The 14,710-nt window shown below is 38.8% G+C and overlaps 1 protein-coding gene across 1 annotated transcript in view; it reads right to left on the bottom strand.

Moving 5' to 3' along the window:
* Positions 1-8,329: 8,329 nt before the first annotated feature.
* SLC22A4 (solute carrier family 22 member 4) overlaps positions 8,330-14,710 on the bottom strand; it is a 71,208-nt gene continuing 64,827 nt past the window's right edge. The window contains exons 9-10 of the mRNA XM_089530708.1: positions 14,395-14,530; positions 8,330-11,750 (exon numbers count right to left, since the gene is read on the bottom strand). Of these exons, the coding sequence (XP_089386834.1) occupies positions 11,666-11,750; positions 14,395-14,530 (221 nt within the window). The 3' untranslated portion in view covers positions 8,330-11,665. The remainder of the gene's footprint in view (positions 11,751-14,394; positions 14,531-14,710) is intronic.

Here is a 14,710-nt window from a genome sequence, read left to right as displayed (position 1 = left end):
CAGGGATTGCAGTAACCACAGGACCATGGCATTAATCTCCCATGCAAGCGAAGTGATGCTCAAAATTCTACAACAAAGACCTTTACCATATATGGAGAAATGCCAGCTGTCCAAGATGAATTCAGGAAAAGAAGGAGCATGAGGGATCATCTTGCAAACATATGCTGGATAATGGAGTGAACCAAAGATTTCCAGAAGAAAATCAGTCTCTGTGTTATAGATTATAGCAAAGCCTTGATTGGGTAGATCATGAAAAACTGTGGATAGCTCTTTTTTTATGCTAATTATTTGATTATCCTAATATGTAACCTGTACTCAAGACAAGAGGGTGCTATCGGGACAGAAGATGGAAAAGATAATTGTCAGGCAAGGCTGCATTTTATCATCCTTTCTGTTTAATTAAGCATTTGTTTAATGTAAAGCAGGATTAGACTTGGAGGAGGTATAAAAATTAGAGGAAGGAACATCAACAATTTAAGATATGCAGATGACACCATACTACTAGGAAAAAAATAAGAACAACTTGGAATGACTTCTGAAGAAGGTCAAGGACAAAAGTGCAAAGATGGTTTTACAGTGGCACATTAAGGGAAAAAATGACCACAGATGATTTACATAATAATGAAGAGTGAAATAGTTCAATATTTCCCATGCCTTGGCTCAGTCATTAATCAGAAGGGAAACTGCAGTCAAGTAATCTGAAGACAACAACTTGGAAGGGCTGATGTGAAGAAACTAGACAAGATCCTGAGGTGTGTATCATTGAATACAATAGTTAGGATTGTTAAGATAAATGGAGACTGTCCTACTTTGGCCATATCATGAGAAGACATAACTCCCTACGAAAGACCATGATGTTTGGGAAGGTAGAATGCAGTAGGAAAAGAGGGTGGCTGTCTTACAGATGGATAGAATTCAAAGAAGTTAGTCTGTATAATTCCTCAGAATGCATCTGAGGAAGTAGACTGAAGTCTACGAAAGCTCATGCTGCCAAATTCTTTCTTTCGGTTAGACTCAAAGGTGCTACAGGATCTCTTTACAAATGGATAGACACAGTCAAGGAAGCCACAGCCCAGAGTCTGCATGACTGGAGCAGGGCTGCTGATAGGGAGACTTGTACATTTCTCATTCATTGCTGTGTGCCTTCAAATCTTTTCAAACTGACTTGTGGTGACTAAGGTGAACTGATCATGGGATTTTCTTGACAAGATTTGTTCATAGGATTTTTTGCCTTTGCCTTCCTCAAAGGCTGAGAAAGTGTGGCTTGCCCAAAGTCACCCAATGAATTTCCAGGCTGAATAGGGATTTGAATCCTGGTCTCCAAAGTCATAGGCCAATGCTCAAAACACTACACCACACTGGTTCTCATTCATAGGGTCTTTAAATCAACCTGACAGCAGTTAACAACAGCAGCAGTGCACTGAGTTGTTTGCAGCAGAAGCTAAAGTAATATTTCCTGTTACTGCTTCCTGTTTCTGTGCGTTCTTGTCACAGTGGTTGTGGTTGAAAATATTTCTAAACATTGATGCTTACAAAAAGTGAGAGAAAATCTTGAGAATCTGAAAGCATTATACAGAAGAGTCTTGTGTGCAAGTTTTACATAGGCATATGATATGAATGTCAACACAACGAAGAAAAAAACCCCCTAAGAACAAAGAGGAGGAAAAACAGATGCACACACAGAACACAACAATCTTAAGAATGTCACACTGGATGTTTTCCGGCATCACAACCCTCATCACACCATGGACAACTTCACATGATTTGTCTGAAAAGCCTTGCACTCTTCCATGCTAGGATAATTTTCTCCCTCTTTGAAACGGATGGATGCTGTGTGGAGAGTCTCAGTGGAGTCTGCAGGGAACCATCAGAGTGGGGAAGGTCAAAACGCCTTTACTTGATCAGGGTTTATGGTTCTGATGGAGGCTACACTACTCACTGGACAATAACAACTGCAGGCAATATTTGTATTTCATGTTTTTGAAGTGCCCCTAAATCACAAGCTATGTGACCTTTCTCTATAGTACAGCCAACTCTGCAGGTGCTGAGATTCCAGATGAGCTCTTCATCAACATTATTGCAGATTCAAAAGTTAGGAGCAAACTGTGTAAGAGCATGGAGGGCAGGGACTGTTTGTTATGAGAAAGAAAGAAAAAATTATGAAGGTGTTAGTGTGCAGCTCTAAACATACACAGTTATAAAATCAGTGGATTTCTGAAAAGGCATATTATATAATCAAAGGACTTGATGTAAAACTTTTTCATAAGATGTGTCAGGATGTTTTTTCTGTATTCAGAACAGGTGAATAAGAGACTGGCTGGAATGACAAGTGAGCAATCTAGGAGGTCACTATAGCCTGGCTGGAATGCAATTCCCAGTAGTTCTCATCCTTGCTTACGCTGGCTAGAAGTGCTTGGAGCTGCAGTTCAACAACATATGGAGTGCTGTGCAATTCTCACTCCTGCTTTTTTTTTAAAAAATAAAGTTAATAAAAAAATAAAGGAAAACAACATTAGTCCTGTGTGAGCATGTGTGGAGGTACCTCTTCCTGAATGTATCTACCAATGCATTTACATTGTAAGAACATCTTAGGTGTTGCTACACCTGGGCTTAAATCCAATGTGGCATCAGGAGTTTCTGCCCATCTCTAAACTGGCCTGCTGCGCCTATCTCCAGATGCCTTAAATGTTCTGAGGCTTCATCCAAGTGTCCCAGCTTTCTGGAGCAGCTCTTTTTAGAGTGGAAGGGGCTGCAAGAGGGGAAGGGGCTACTTATTTCCACTTGTGGTCACAGAAGTTACTTCTGTAAGTAAAATGGTTGCATTTGACATTGGCCTAAGTGTGTGGCACTCAAATCTAGACTTTCTGGTTTGTGGAATGATCATAAGTCAGTTTGCCTGGCGCTTACTACTGTTTCTTTCTGTGCCGGGTGAGGACCCACTATTTTGCCAGGTCTTATTGTTACCTTGCAATTGATTTCTGTGTTTAATCATTGTTTTATTTGGGATTTTTTTAGGGTGCCTTATTCAGGATCATGTTTAGGGCTTTTATTCCAGAGTGGTACATATCAAATTTATAAAATAACTATTTTAATTTGTGACATTGTGATGGTCTAATCAAAGTAATTCCCTTCCATTTTGACCATAGCAACCACATGAGCACACCTCTGAGTTTTGGCTCTATTCCATTTACTAGTGCTTTTCTCCTAAGTGAATAAGAACACCCTAGCTACAGTCAGCTGAACTGCTGTGGTAATAAACTTCACAGTGGGGACTCAGTAGTTTTTCTGACAACACCTGTTATAAACAATTAAACCTAAGCAGATCTATTAGCTGAGAATATGCTGATGAATAACACATATACTGTGTTTCTTCTAGTACTGAGTTCTACTTTAAATGACCACAAGTGCTTTGCAGGATCCGATCAAGTGTTCCTCCAGTATGCCACTCTGCTTTCCATAATGGCAAGTTCATTGCCTCCAAGAAGACAGAAAACAGGGCTTTGAGACAACATCCATTGTTGCTTCCCAGCAGCTGGTATCCTCCATCTGAACCCAGAGCTTCAAAGAGTTATGACCAGTAGCAACTGATACTTTTATCCTCCATTAATTTCTCTAAGCCAGTGCTTCCCACATAGGTCCTCCAAGTATTTTGGACTTCCACTCCCAGAAATTTGCTTGGCCAACAGTCAGGAATCCTGGGAATTGAAGTCCAAAACACCTGGAAGGCCAGAGTTAGGGAACCACTGGCCTATGCTTTCTATGGTAGTGAGAGCCACTGCTGGGCAATGTATGAGGTGCTTTTTAACATGTATAACAATGTAATTTAAATGTTTTTATGGCCCGTTATAGACGGGCCTGAAAATACGGACTGGGTCCGTATTAGGGTTAGAAAGGGGCGTCACTTTCTGACGCCTCTAACCCTAGTACGGACCCAGTCCGTACAAAATGGCGACGGCCATTCCACACAGCCGCCATTACGACGTCACTACCACGCCACCTCCAAATGAGGTGGCGCGGACGTGACATCTTTGCACCACGCGAGGGCACCTAGAGAGCCCTTTCCACAGTGCAAGGAGCTCCGAAACGGAGCTCCTTCTGGGGTTTGCGTCGCTGGGCGCAGCCTTTACATGGCTGCGCCCAGTGACGCAGAGGAGAAAGGGGCCAAGTGGCCCCTTTCTCTCCTCCCCACCGTCGCCGGGTGTCCTTGGGGCTTGAAGCCCCAAGGACACCCCTTTCCAGGCCACGGGGAAGCGGCCTTTTGCTGCTTTCCCGCGGCCTGCAAAGTGGCGGATCGGGGCCTCGGAGGCTGCCGGTCTGGCAGCTGAGGCCCCAATACAGCGGGGAAAGGGGCGGGTGCAGGCCGCCCCAAACGGGCGGTCTGTAACCCACCTATATGTTTGTCCCCTGAAGAATGACAACTTTGGTAGAAGCCAAAACACATTAGGTTTAATTAATAGGCAATATGATTCCCAGCTAGAGCATAAAACCCCACTGGTGACCTTGGGCAAGTCAGGCTTTCTTAGCTTCAGAAGATGGCAATGGCAAACCCCCTCAGAAAAAATCTTGCCAAGAAAAGCTTATGGTAGAGTTGCCTCAGGGTTGCCATAAGGCAAAAATGACTTGGAAGCACACAACAACAACAAACAAGTGACCATCTATCAGCACAGGGACACCTATATCCTGCTTTGCTTTTGTTTCTTATATATGCTCATCAGTTCTCTCTTCTGGACATTTCTTGTGGTGACAAGGACCTTGGAATTATTTTTGTAGCATGAAGTCTAACCTACAGAATGCTTTCTTCATCTTTTATTTGTCCGTCTGAATGTGTAGAATAACTGCTCTGTAGACAATTATTACTGTAGCTGTGTACTGCTATGTTTGCAGTAGCAAACAGCTGGATGGCAAGCTTCCTTTCCCTTCATCTTAGAAAAGGAGGCAAAAATGAAGTATAGAAGCCTGCATTATATTAACATCTATTTCTTCTGTGTTGAAGAAATTAACAGCAAAGGAAAGCCATAGTAGAAATGGTGAAGAAAAGAATCCAATGTAAACTGGCTTATTGGGCTCCAGCCCAAACCACACCCTTTTCAGTGTTGCTGGCAATTGCCTGCGGGAGAGGAGTAGCTGTAACATTTCACCTGAATGTTTTTCTGTTCAAGATAGCCCTCCCATACTATGTTACAACATGTAGAGGGAAAATTTAGATATTCACCTACTTCGCCCTGTAGGACAAAGAGCAGGGCAGAAACGGGATTGTGTAGGAAAACTGCCTTCAGTGGACAGCAGGAAGTAGTAGAGTACACTCCTTAAACTTCTTTTTTGCTCAGTATCTCATTGTTAATGGCCTGCTAAATTGTGTATTAAATTAGCATATCCAGGAAAATGTTCATCTGTTTCTACTTTGCCTATCCTACCATACTCATTTTTTAAAAAAAATGCATATAAAATACAATATTCATTATGGCCCTCCTTTAACGTATTTTTAGAAAAATAGATACCTGTCCCATTAACTGTCAATATACAGTCAGTCCTCCTTATCCACAATTTTTTTATCCAGATTCAAGCACCAATGGCTTGAAAATATTTTTTTAAAAGTATAAATTCCAAATAACAAACCTTGATTTTCCGTTTTACGTAAGCGACACCAATTTATTATGCTATTGTATTTAATGGGACTTCAGCATCCACAGTCTTTGACAATGACAGTGGTTGGAATTAGGGAACTGGTATAGCACTGTGGTCAGAATACCATTCTTAGGATTAGTTTGACCTGAGATGAAATAAGGAAGGGGAGGGCAGCGAGAATCTATACCTCTGACAAAATGGATCCTCAGGCTCTTTCCCTTTCCCCCAAATATAGTGTGTCCTTGATATCTGCTGCAGCTTGGTTCCAGGACCCACCTGTGGATACCAAAATCCATGGGTGTTTAAGTCCGATTAAATACAGTGGTGTAGTAAAATGGTGCCCCTTATATAAAATGGCAATATCTAGGTTTGCTTTTTGGAATTTATATTTTTTTTTTAATATTTTCAAGCCATGGATAGTTGAATCTGTGAATACAGAATCCGTGGATATGGAAGGCCGATTGTATGCTAATCAATAGAAAGGTTGTGCAACCTTTTCTGTTGCCTTGAGTCCCTGTACCAGAAGAAAGGCGGGATATAAATGAATAAAAGTGTGTAGTGGCTTAAGTGGTTAAGATGCTGACTGTTTACTGCAAGATCGGCAGGTTGGCAGTTCAAGGCCCAGGTGCTGCATGATGGGGTGAGCGTCACTAGTCCCAGTTTCTGCCAACCTAGCAGTTTGAAAACATGCAAATGCAAGTAGATAGGTACCATTTCTCAGTGGGAAGCTAACAGCATTCGGTGCAGTCATGCTGGCCACATGACCACCAGAGCAGTCCTCAATGATGGCTCTTCGGCTTAATAACTGAGATGAGCACTGGCCCATACAGTTGGTTATGACTAGACATTTATGTAAAGGGAATACCTTTACCTTTTATACAGTTCCATATAGAAATACATCATCTCCACAAAACCTACCCAAGAAATGAAGTGGAAGCAGGGGGAAATCCTTACACATGTGTACAAAATATCCATCTTAGGGTAACTTTTTATTTTAAGTAGATGAACCCATGCTGTTTTCAATTTTGTCACTGGAATTATGGATTACAAGAGTTGATTCAATTGAAGAAAATAAAAAGGTGGGGTTAACTTTACTTTCTGGACAACAACTTTATATATTTCAGATGACTTGTTTTTTGCTTACTGGAGACCTATATTGATAAAAAGCATTATCAGATTCAATCATAATAAAATGCTGTGGTTATAATTTTAATTGCCATATAATTATATATGACATCCAGGAGTAAGGCATACTTTCCTTACTGGGAACTGTGAAAGGCTCTTCATTGTTTATATTTTTTTCTAGACACTACAAATATATGTTAATCTGATTAAAATAAATTCCAAAGCTTTTTAAAACAGACTCAAGGATTATACAATGTTGGTGCTTTTCTTGTAAAAGCTATGAAAGCAAACAAACAAGATCAGACTAATTTCAATTTTAAAGAGGTTTTGCTGTGTGACTCTAATTTACTTTTCGCTAGATAGCAGTCAAGCTTTATCTATCTCATTTTCCTCTGTGCAAGTATTATGAAGACAGTGTACAATGCTGTCTGTATCTAGTCACAGCTACAACTTCCACAGTAAAAATTGTTGTACTGCAGGGACTTTAGACAGCATTTAGAAAAAGATTCAGTCCTATTCCACTGAGCTTGTGTTCAAATAAGCAAGTAAATCAGGTGTGGTAATGAATTCTGTATATTCTTTGTTACGGATAAACATATAAATCACAATTTTTTTCTTTAATACTAAGTAAAGTAAAGCATAAATAATTCACTATAGTCAAGCAAATGACTAGATGCAAGGTTGTATCTAGTTATTTCCCAGTGCACTTCACTTGCATATTGATCCAGGCTTATTAGTACATCTTTTGAATTTGTACTATTGGTCAACTGCTAAACTTACAATAAACCTTTTGTTATTGCTATCACAATGGAAAATTCTACAGTTCCAGAAATTGGGATTCAGTGCCTGGCCAGCTGAGGTTTTGCAGATTTCCAAAATAGATAAAGGGCCAACAATCAACTGAAGAAATGGACTGAATTGCTCAAGATAGAAACAGACTACACTTTTTGAATACTGGAACAAGTATTGTAGCAATATTCAAATTAGAAAATGTGTGTGTGTATGTGTGTGTGTATATATATATATATATATATATATATATATATGAATATTAACATGCTGAATAAATATAGACTTAAAAGGATATAAGCCATCTCCTAGCTGGGATAATCAGAATCACTATTCTATTTCTCTATCAAATGTAAGACCATATTTTTAAACAATTTGTTTTTTTTTAAAAAATATGCCTTGAAGTCTTTTGAAGTGAAAAGGCTTGATTCTCTGGTCAAAAGGACAAGATGATTTCAAAACAAGTATTAGGACCAAAATACATTGCAGTAATAATCCAGTTTGAGACCACTTTAACTGCCCTGGCTCAGTGCTAGGGAATGCTGGGAACTGTTGTTTGTTGTGGCACCAGAGTTCTGATGTAGAATGTTAAAAGTCTCACAAAACTAATTTGCTCCCCCCCTTGCTCTCTGTTTTGTTTTTTCCTATATGCTCAGTAAGGGATTCTTGCTGCAACCCACCAACTGAAAGCCTGTGTTTTTCCAGCCCTCTTTCACCACCCTCTACATGCTGTTCAAAAATTTCCAGCTAGACAGAGGAAAAGAAAAGGGGTTGGGTGGGTAAAAACAAAACATCTTTGTAAAAAGGAGCTTCTTTGTTAGAGGCTTTGTTAAGTGAGGTATGCCCATCTGTATCTACAACAAATCCAAACTATTTACAGTTCAGTGAAATGAGATGTAGTGTAGTGACCAGAGCACCCAAAGTCAATTCCAAGACGTTTCTGAGGGGGGAAAATACACCAATTATCTGGTAATCAGAGGAGCTTTATTTTGGAGTATATTATATGAAAGAACAGCAAGTTTGAGAACATGATGAAACATTAACTACAGTGGCCTCACTATAACTAAGAGTATTGTTCCATACAGATTGCAGTATCTATTTGTCATTAGTGTGAAATCAATCCTGGTTCTTCATTTCAGGCTTAGATATTTCCTAAAATGGTATCTCCTGCCTCCCTACTTAAGCAGTTGTGTTAGGTACACACAACCCTGAGTACACTGTTCTTGGATTTCAAAAGCTCAGCAAAATTAGGTCTGGCTAGACCAGTGATAACAGGGATTGCAGGTGGGAGTGGGAAAGAATCTCACAACAAACAGGCACTTTACAAAGCTTGCAGTAGAACAGCCTACACAACATAATCTGTGATTCCACCAAATCTAAAACAGCCATTTATTGCAGCATGGTATGTATATATTTTCTCCCCAGGCAGGGCAGCAAAAAAGGCAGAGCTTTGTTGAGATGCTACCTTATGCATTTTACTGAATGGTCTAAATTGTATAGGCCTGTAGCAGAAAGAAATGATTCCCCACTTAACATTAGTGAGTCCCCCAATAGTTAATGAAAGCTTGGTCAGTAACATCTGAAAGATTACATAACAACATTATAAGGTGCCAGCATCAGATCATTTCCCATCTCAATCCTTCTTTCATTTGTAATCTTTGGACTACTGCCAACATTATATGGTAAATCCCTGAAAATCATGTTTTGGCAAAGGATGTACATTTTATTTGCAATTATCCCCACCCACCCTGCAACAAGCAACTTTTTCTAAGATCAGTACTATAAAAAGAAAGGCTCCCCCATAATATGCACTACATTATGCAATTATAAAATGGAAAAGTCTTTACAAATCTGATCCCTCCAAAAATGAAGCCTTTATTTTACAATGTCACAATTCTTGAAAATGCAGAGAAGCTTAAATTGTCAAAGAAACCCAGGTAAAACTGAGTCCTCCATGAAAATACCACAATATATACAGGATAAATTTTAGAAACAGTGACAGTTACAATAATATAAAACATGATCAGAATCCATTATTTTTGTATAAAATATCTACATAAATATAAAGTGTTTTGACATATTGCAGAAATTACAATAGACTGTAAACATTTTCATCTATTGCAGAGCTGGACACTTTATCTAGAAATTAATTATGATTTGGACCTGTTTACTTGGGGACTGTGGTTACTGCTTAAATACTCAGAGATAAAGACAAACAAACAAACTACACCCTTCAGGATGATTACTAAAGCACATAATTTACCTGCCAGTTTGCTATGGGGCAAAAAGTTATATATCTTCTTGACCACAGAGCAAGCAGGGTAAAGTGGCAGAAGAGGAAAATACTGTTCAAATGCTGACCTGGAAAGCAACACTTGGGAGTTTCTAACTCAAAACTTCACAACCTTCCAAGCATTTGAAACATTCAAAGAATCATATTACACATTAAGCCATGGAAATTATGTAAGAAGAATTGATAAATAAAGCAGACACAGCAGAACAGAATCTTCTTCTTAATATAGGAGTTACGTGGTAAATGAAAATATTTATGGGGGGAAGGGGGAATTAGTTGATTTTGGAATGGTGAAATCTTAACAGTAGCAAGGCTTGTTTGGCTAGTTATTATTAGTCTTATGGATTAATTGTATAAAACATAGTTAGGATGTATTGTTGCTTTGTTGCTTATGTTAATCTTTAGAAAATGATAAACAGCTACCCTTAGCTTACTCATCTATTAGTTTACCCAGGTTACACATTGTTGTTCGGATGTACATTACCACAGCAGCGGCATAGGAACAGATGTAGCAGCAGCAGCAAGAGCACAGTCCCACTCACCACCGCTTCACTGCTGCTAATGACATACGAACTGGTCCTCTTTTTCATACACAAAGCTGTTGTCAGGAGATTGTCTTTCATCTCCCATCCTGAGACATCACATAAAAAGGTTATGAAATAGACATACGTTGTGTTTGCAAAGGAGAGAATTTTACTGTTAAGTGGGTAATACACTTTGATTTGTACAGGAACTTGACTTGGCACAACTGTCTGACCTGTAAGTCAATATTCTTTTCTTTGCTACAAATTTGTTCAAAAGCTCATAAAGAAATAACTGTCAAATATATCTTAGGTGAAATACTCTTCTCTTTTTCAAAATATTCGTTATATTCTGCTCTAAGAATAGAAACCTACAGTATGTGCAATAAACATTAAAAAACCACCCCAAAATCACAATAATTTCTTTTGGCAGGATGACACGGGTGCACCATAGGATCTGATTTGCAGAAGTTCTGGTTCTGGTCCCAGGAACCAGCTGTGAGTTTGGGCTTGGTGAGTACTGTTGTATATCTGACAAATAAGTAAAATTAGAGGGGGGGGGGAGAGAAAGGGGTCGTGAGGAGATATAATTTGTGGACATTATTGTCTATGCTCTGGAAAGCTTCCAATGAAACCATACCATTTGGTTAATACCAACTAATTTTAAGCATTTGGACTTTACAGTTATCGTCAGATATAATAGATAGAGGTATTGTTGACATTCATACTTATGAAATGAGGTCCAAATAATATACTTAGCTTCTAAAAATGTTTTTAAATGTTTACACCTCTATGTATTAGGATCAAACTTTTAAACTTTATTCTTTTTTTTGAAAGAAAAAAATATTCATTTCCTAAAATAATTAAATTAACATCATTAAATGGAATTCTTTATTAATTCAGCTCTTCTTAGGGTCTTTTAAAAGTGATACTTGAGTTCAAAGGAATTTGGTATGTTATCACTTTAACTCTTAAGATTCTATACAGTCAGTATTTCACATCTCCCAATAGTTGTTAATGACCTTCTTTTACAAAATGCATCAGGAGCAGGATGAAATGAAAGTGCTTAAGACTTCACAAGAAAACCCAACAAATTCTAAAATCAAGGCACAAAATAACTACTAGGAACTTTATGTATACCAACAGTAACATAACCAAAAACCCACTCATTTTGGTATAGCTGTGTTGTGAACTGTTGGCAATAAGACAACCCCTTCCCTAGCAGCATTAATGACTTTTCATTTTTATCTTCAGAAACATTTGCTAGTAAGTCCTGGTTGTCCATTTCATCAACAGCCCAAGATATATATATTTATAGTGCTGTCTTCAGATTCTTGCTGTTCAGTTCATTTTGCTTTGAATTTCCTATTTTGTAGGTGTGTTTTTTATTTCTGAATCTGAAAACAAATAGAAGATTGTGTACATTAGAAACAGTGATAGTAACATCACTAGTTTTTATATCATCCAGAGAAACACTCCTCTAATGCTCTTTTGTCTAAATATCCTTCTAACAAGAATTATGTAAACAAGCAACATTTATAATCTAAGTGAGGCATTCCTAAACATAGATCTTAGGAAATCAGTCCTACTGAAATGAATGGGATATACTTCTGAATATGCATGAACAGACACAAAATGCAAAGCACTAGAGTTATTTCAGGACTGAGCTTTGCTGCAGCAGAGAAAGTAAGTTTATGCCTTCAGTCAGGGACACTGCACATTATCATCTTGTCCAGCAATGCTAAATCTCCGAGAGGGATCCAGACCTTACTTGGCAGCTCCTAGCAATTTCCTGCAGTTCATACCAACTCACATCAGCTCACAGACTAGGACTTAAAAGGGCTGCTTCCCTGGACAACAGGTTCACCATCAAAGGAACAAAACTAAATTGGGGGGGGGGGGGGGGAGTGTTTGAGGGCAGTGCTCTATTTTCCTACTGTTTGAATTATGTATCTTAGTTATTTTGTTAACCCAAGGAGATGTATAGCCTCCATAAGAGTGGTTATGGATGTGGGAAAGTAGTGAGGATTTAATAAAGTAGAAGAGGGAAGAACAGTTTGATATCTTACACCTGTTTCCTCTCCAATAGGGATGTTCCTGATAAAAATTACTAGATTCTTCCCTAGTCTACTACTGCTAAATGGTGATTTGGTCCAAAACAAAATTTTGTCATGTATGATTTAATCACAGATGATCAAAGAAAATATCCCTGACAATTAAACAGGCTTCAAATAATATGCTTTGCTTTTAAAAAAGTATTTTACAATTTTTGGTACATGGTTTGTATCAGTAAGAGCTAGGTGGCAAATTGGGATGACTTAATTGTCTTGGTATATTTACCTTGTTATTGACGACAAAAACAGCATAAATTGAAAGAATAAAGAGGGTTAGTTACTCTACAGGAGCTGTCTTGCGTAGCATAGATGAGTATCACAGAGGAGTGAACGCTTTTTACATTGTGTTGCTTTTCACAGTGTAATTTTGGCCACAAATAAGGGGTTCTACCAAGACTGACCAAGACATTATGTTCATACAATATGGAGAATTTAAAGTAAGGGTATTCAGTGCTGCATTCCCTTTCAACTCCACAGTTTGTAGAATCATAGAATAATAGAGTTGGAAGAGACCACAAGGGCCATCCAGTCCAACCCCATGCCATGTAGGACATCTCAATCAAAGCATACCCAACAGATGGCCATCCAGCCTCTGTGCAAACGCCATATGTGGAATGGAACAATATTAACAGGAGTGAAGGACAATTAAGTTTGAAGCTAATGTATTTTATATTTGAAAAATATAATTGTTTCCTGAAATAAGGGATAGGAGTATTAGCCCAGAATAGAGGCAAAATGAGGCAAAGTAGTTGAATATCTTCTTCTTCTTTTCCACCCAGAAAAACTAAGAAAACCAAAATCTAACATTACTTCCATAAAATTTCCAAAGTGTGCAAGCCTCCCTACTTTGCAGACTCAACCATTTACTGTGTAAGAATCTTGAGCATACATGATTTCCTTTATGGATTGGTTTTGTTCTTAGCATCCTTTTGATACTGGTAGAAAATCCATGTACATTTTTCTTTTGTCTCTTGACCTGAGCTTCATGAGATTTTATGCCTCTAAGAATACCAGTACTACCCTGGTTACATACTGTTTGAATTCCTCTATGTGGAACTTCCTTTGAGGAGTGTTTGGAAACTTTAGCTAGTTCAAAGAGCATGCAGATTGTTAGCTAAGGCTCGCTAAAGGGACCACACAACTGCTTTACTGCAACGGTTCCACAAGCTGCCTGTCTCTTTTCAGGCAGAATTCAAATTGCTAGTGATGACCTATAAAGCCCTGTAAGATTCAGGTCCAGGTTCTCTATCCTGTATGAAGCAGCCCATGTTTTCAGTTCTACTGCGTAGATCCTGCTATCTGTTCCACCACTCTCATCAGTACATTTGGTGGGAGCACAGGAGAAATCCTTTTCAGTGGCTGTCCTCAAGCTTTGAAACTTTCTTTCTAGATTTACTATCTTTCCACAGGCAAGTACAGTGCACCTGTGTTATACGCAGGCGTGCTATACGTGGACTTCAGCGTATGCACTCAAGCCACGGGGAGTGCACAGGGCGGCGCATCCCATTCAAATGAATGGGGTGCGTGCCCGTGGCGCTGTGTGCTCCTGCGCAGCTGCACATACAACTCCCATTCAAATGAACGTGGCTCAAGCATACATGGAATTCGCCTTACGCGGGGGGGATCCGAAACGGATCCCCCGCATAAGGCAAGGGTCCACTGTAAAGCTCTTTTCATTGCACTAGACCTTTGAGAATTGATTCTTCAGGGGAAACAGACCTTGTATAATGTGCTAGACTTTTATTTGTAATTGTTTTAATTTGTTTTTAACAGTTTTCAATTTTATGATAGTTAATTTACTTTTTAATTTTTTATGCTGTTCATTTTTAATTATGCTTGTTCTAACTGTTGTAAGCTGCACTGAGTCCCAAACTGGGAAGAAGATGATGATGATGACGACAACAACAACAACATCTACTGTACTTACCCTTTGATTTGTAGCATCTCTTCAAATGTCTCTGGCAGAGGATTCCCATAACTTTCTGGTAGGAAGAGGGTGAGAATTCCTATCAGCACAGTAAGGCTGCCCATAAGGATATATGGCAGAAACCTATCATAGGCACCTGGTGAATCCAGAGAAAGTGGCAGTGTTAGACAGTTACATAAAATTTGAGCTATTAATGTATTGTATTTGATTCACACTCTTCCTCCAAGGAGCTTCAAGGCAGCATGCATAGGTTTTTCCATTTTATATTAAGCATGCTCCTGTATAACATAACGAGTTTAAGGTAGTCCTGTAAACT

This window comes from Sceloporus occidentalis, unplaced genomic scaffold (genome assembly GCF_023333645.1).
Source record: "Sceloporus occidentalis isolate IW3139 unplaced genomic scaffold, rSceOcc1.0.p SCAF_1, whole genome shotgun sequence".
NCBI lineage: Eukaryota > Metazoa > Chordata > Lepidosauria > Squamata > Phrynosomatidae > Sceloporus > Sceloporus occidentalis.
This window is presented reverse-complemented; position numbering and strand designations above follow the sequence as displayed.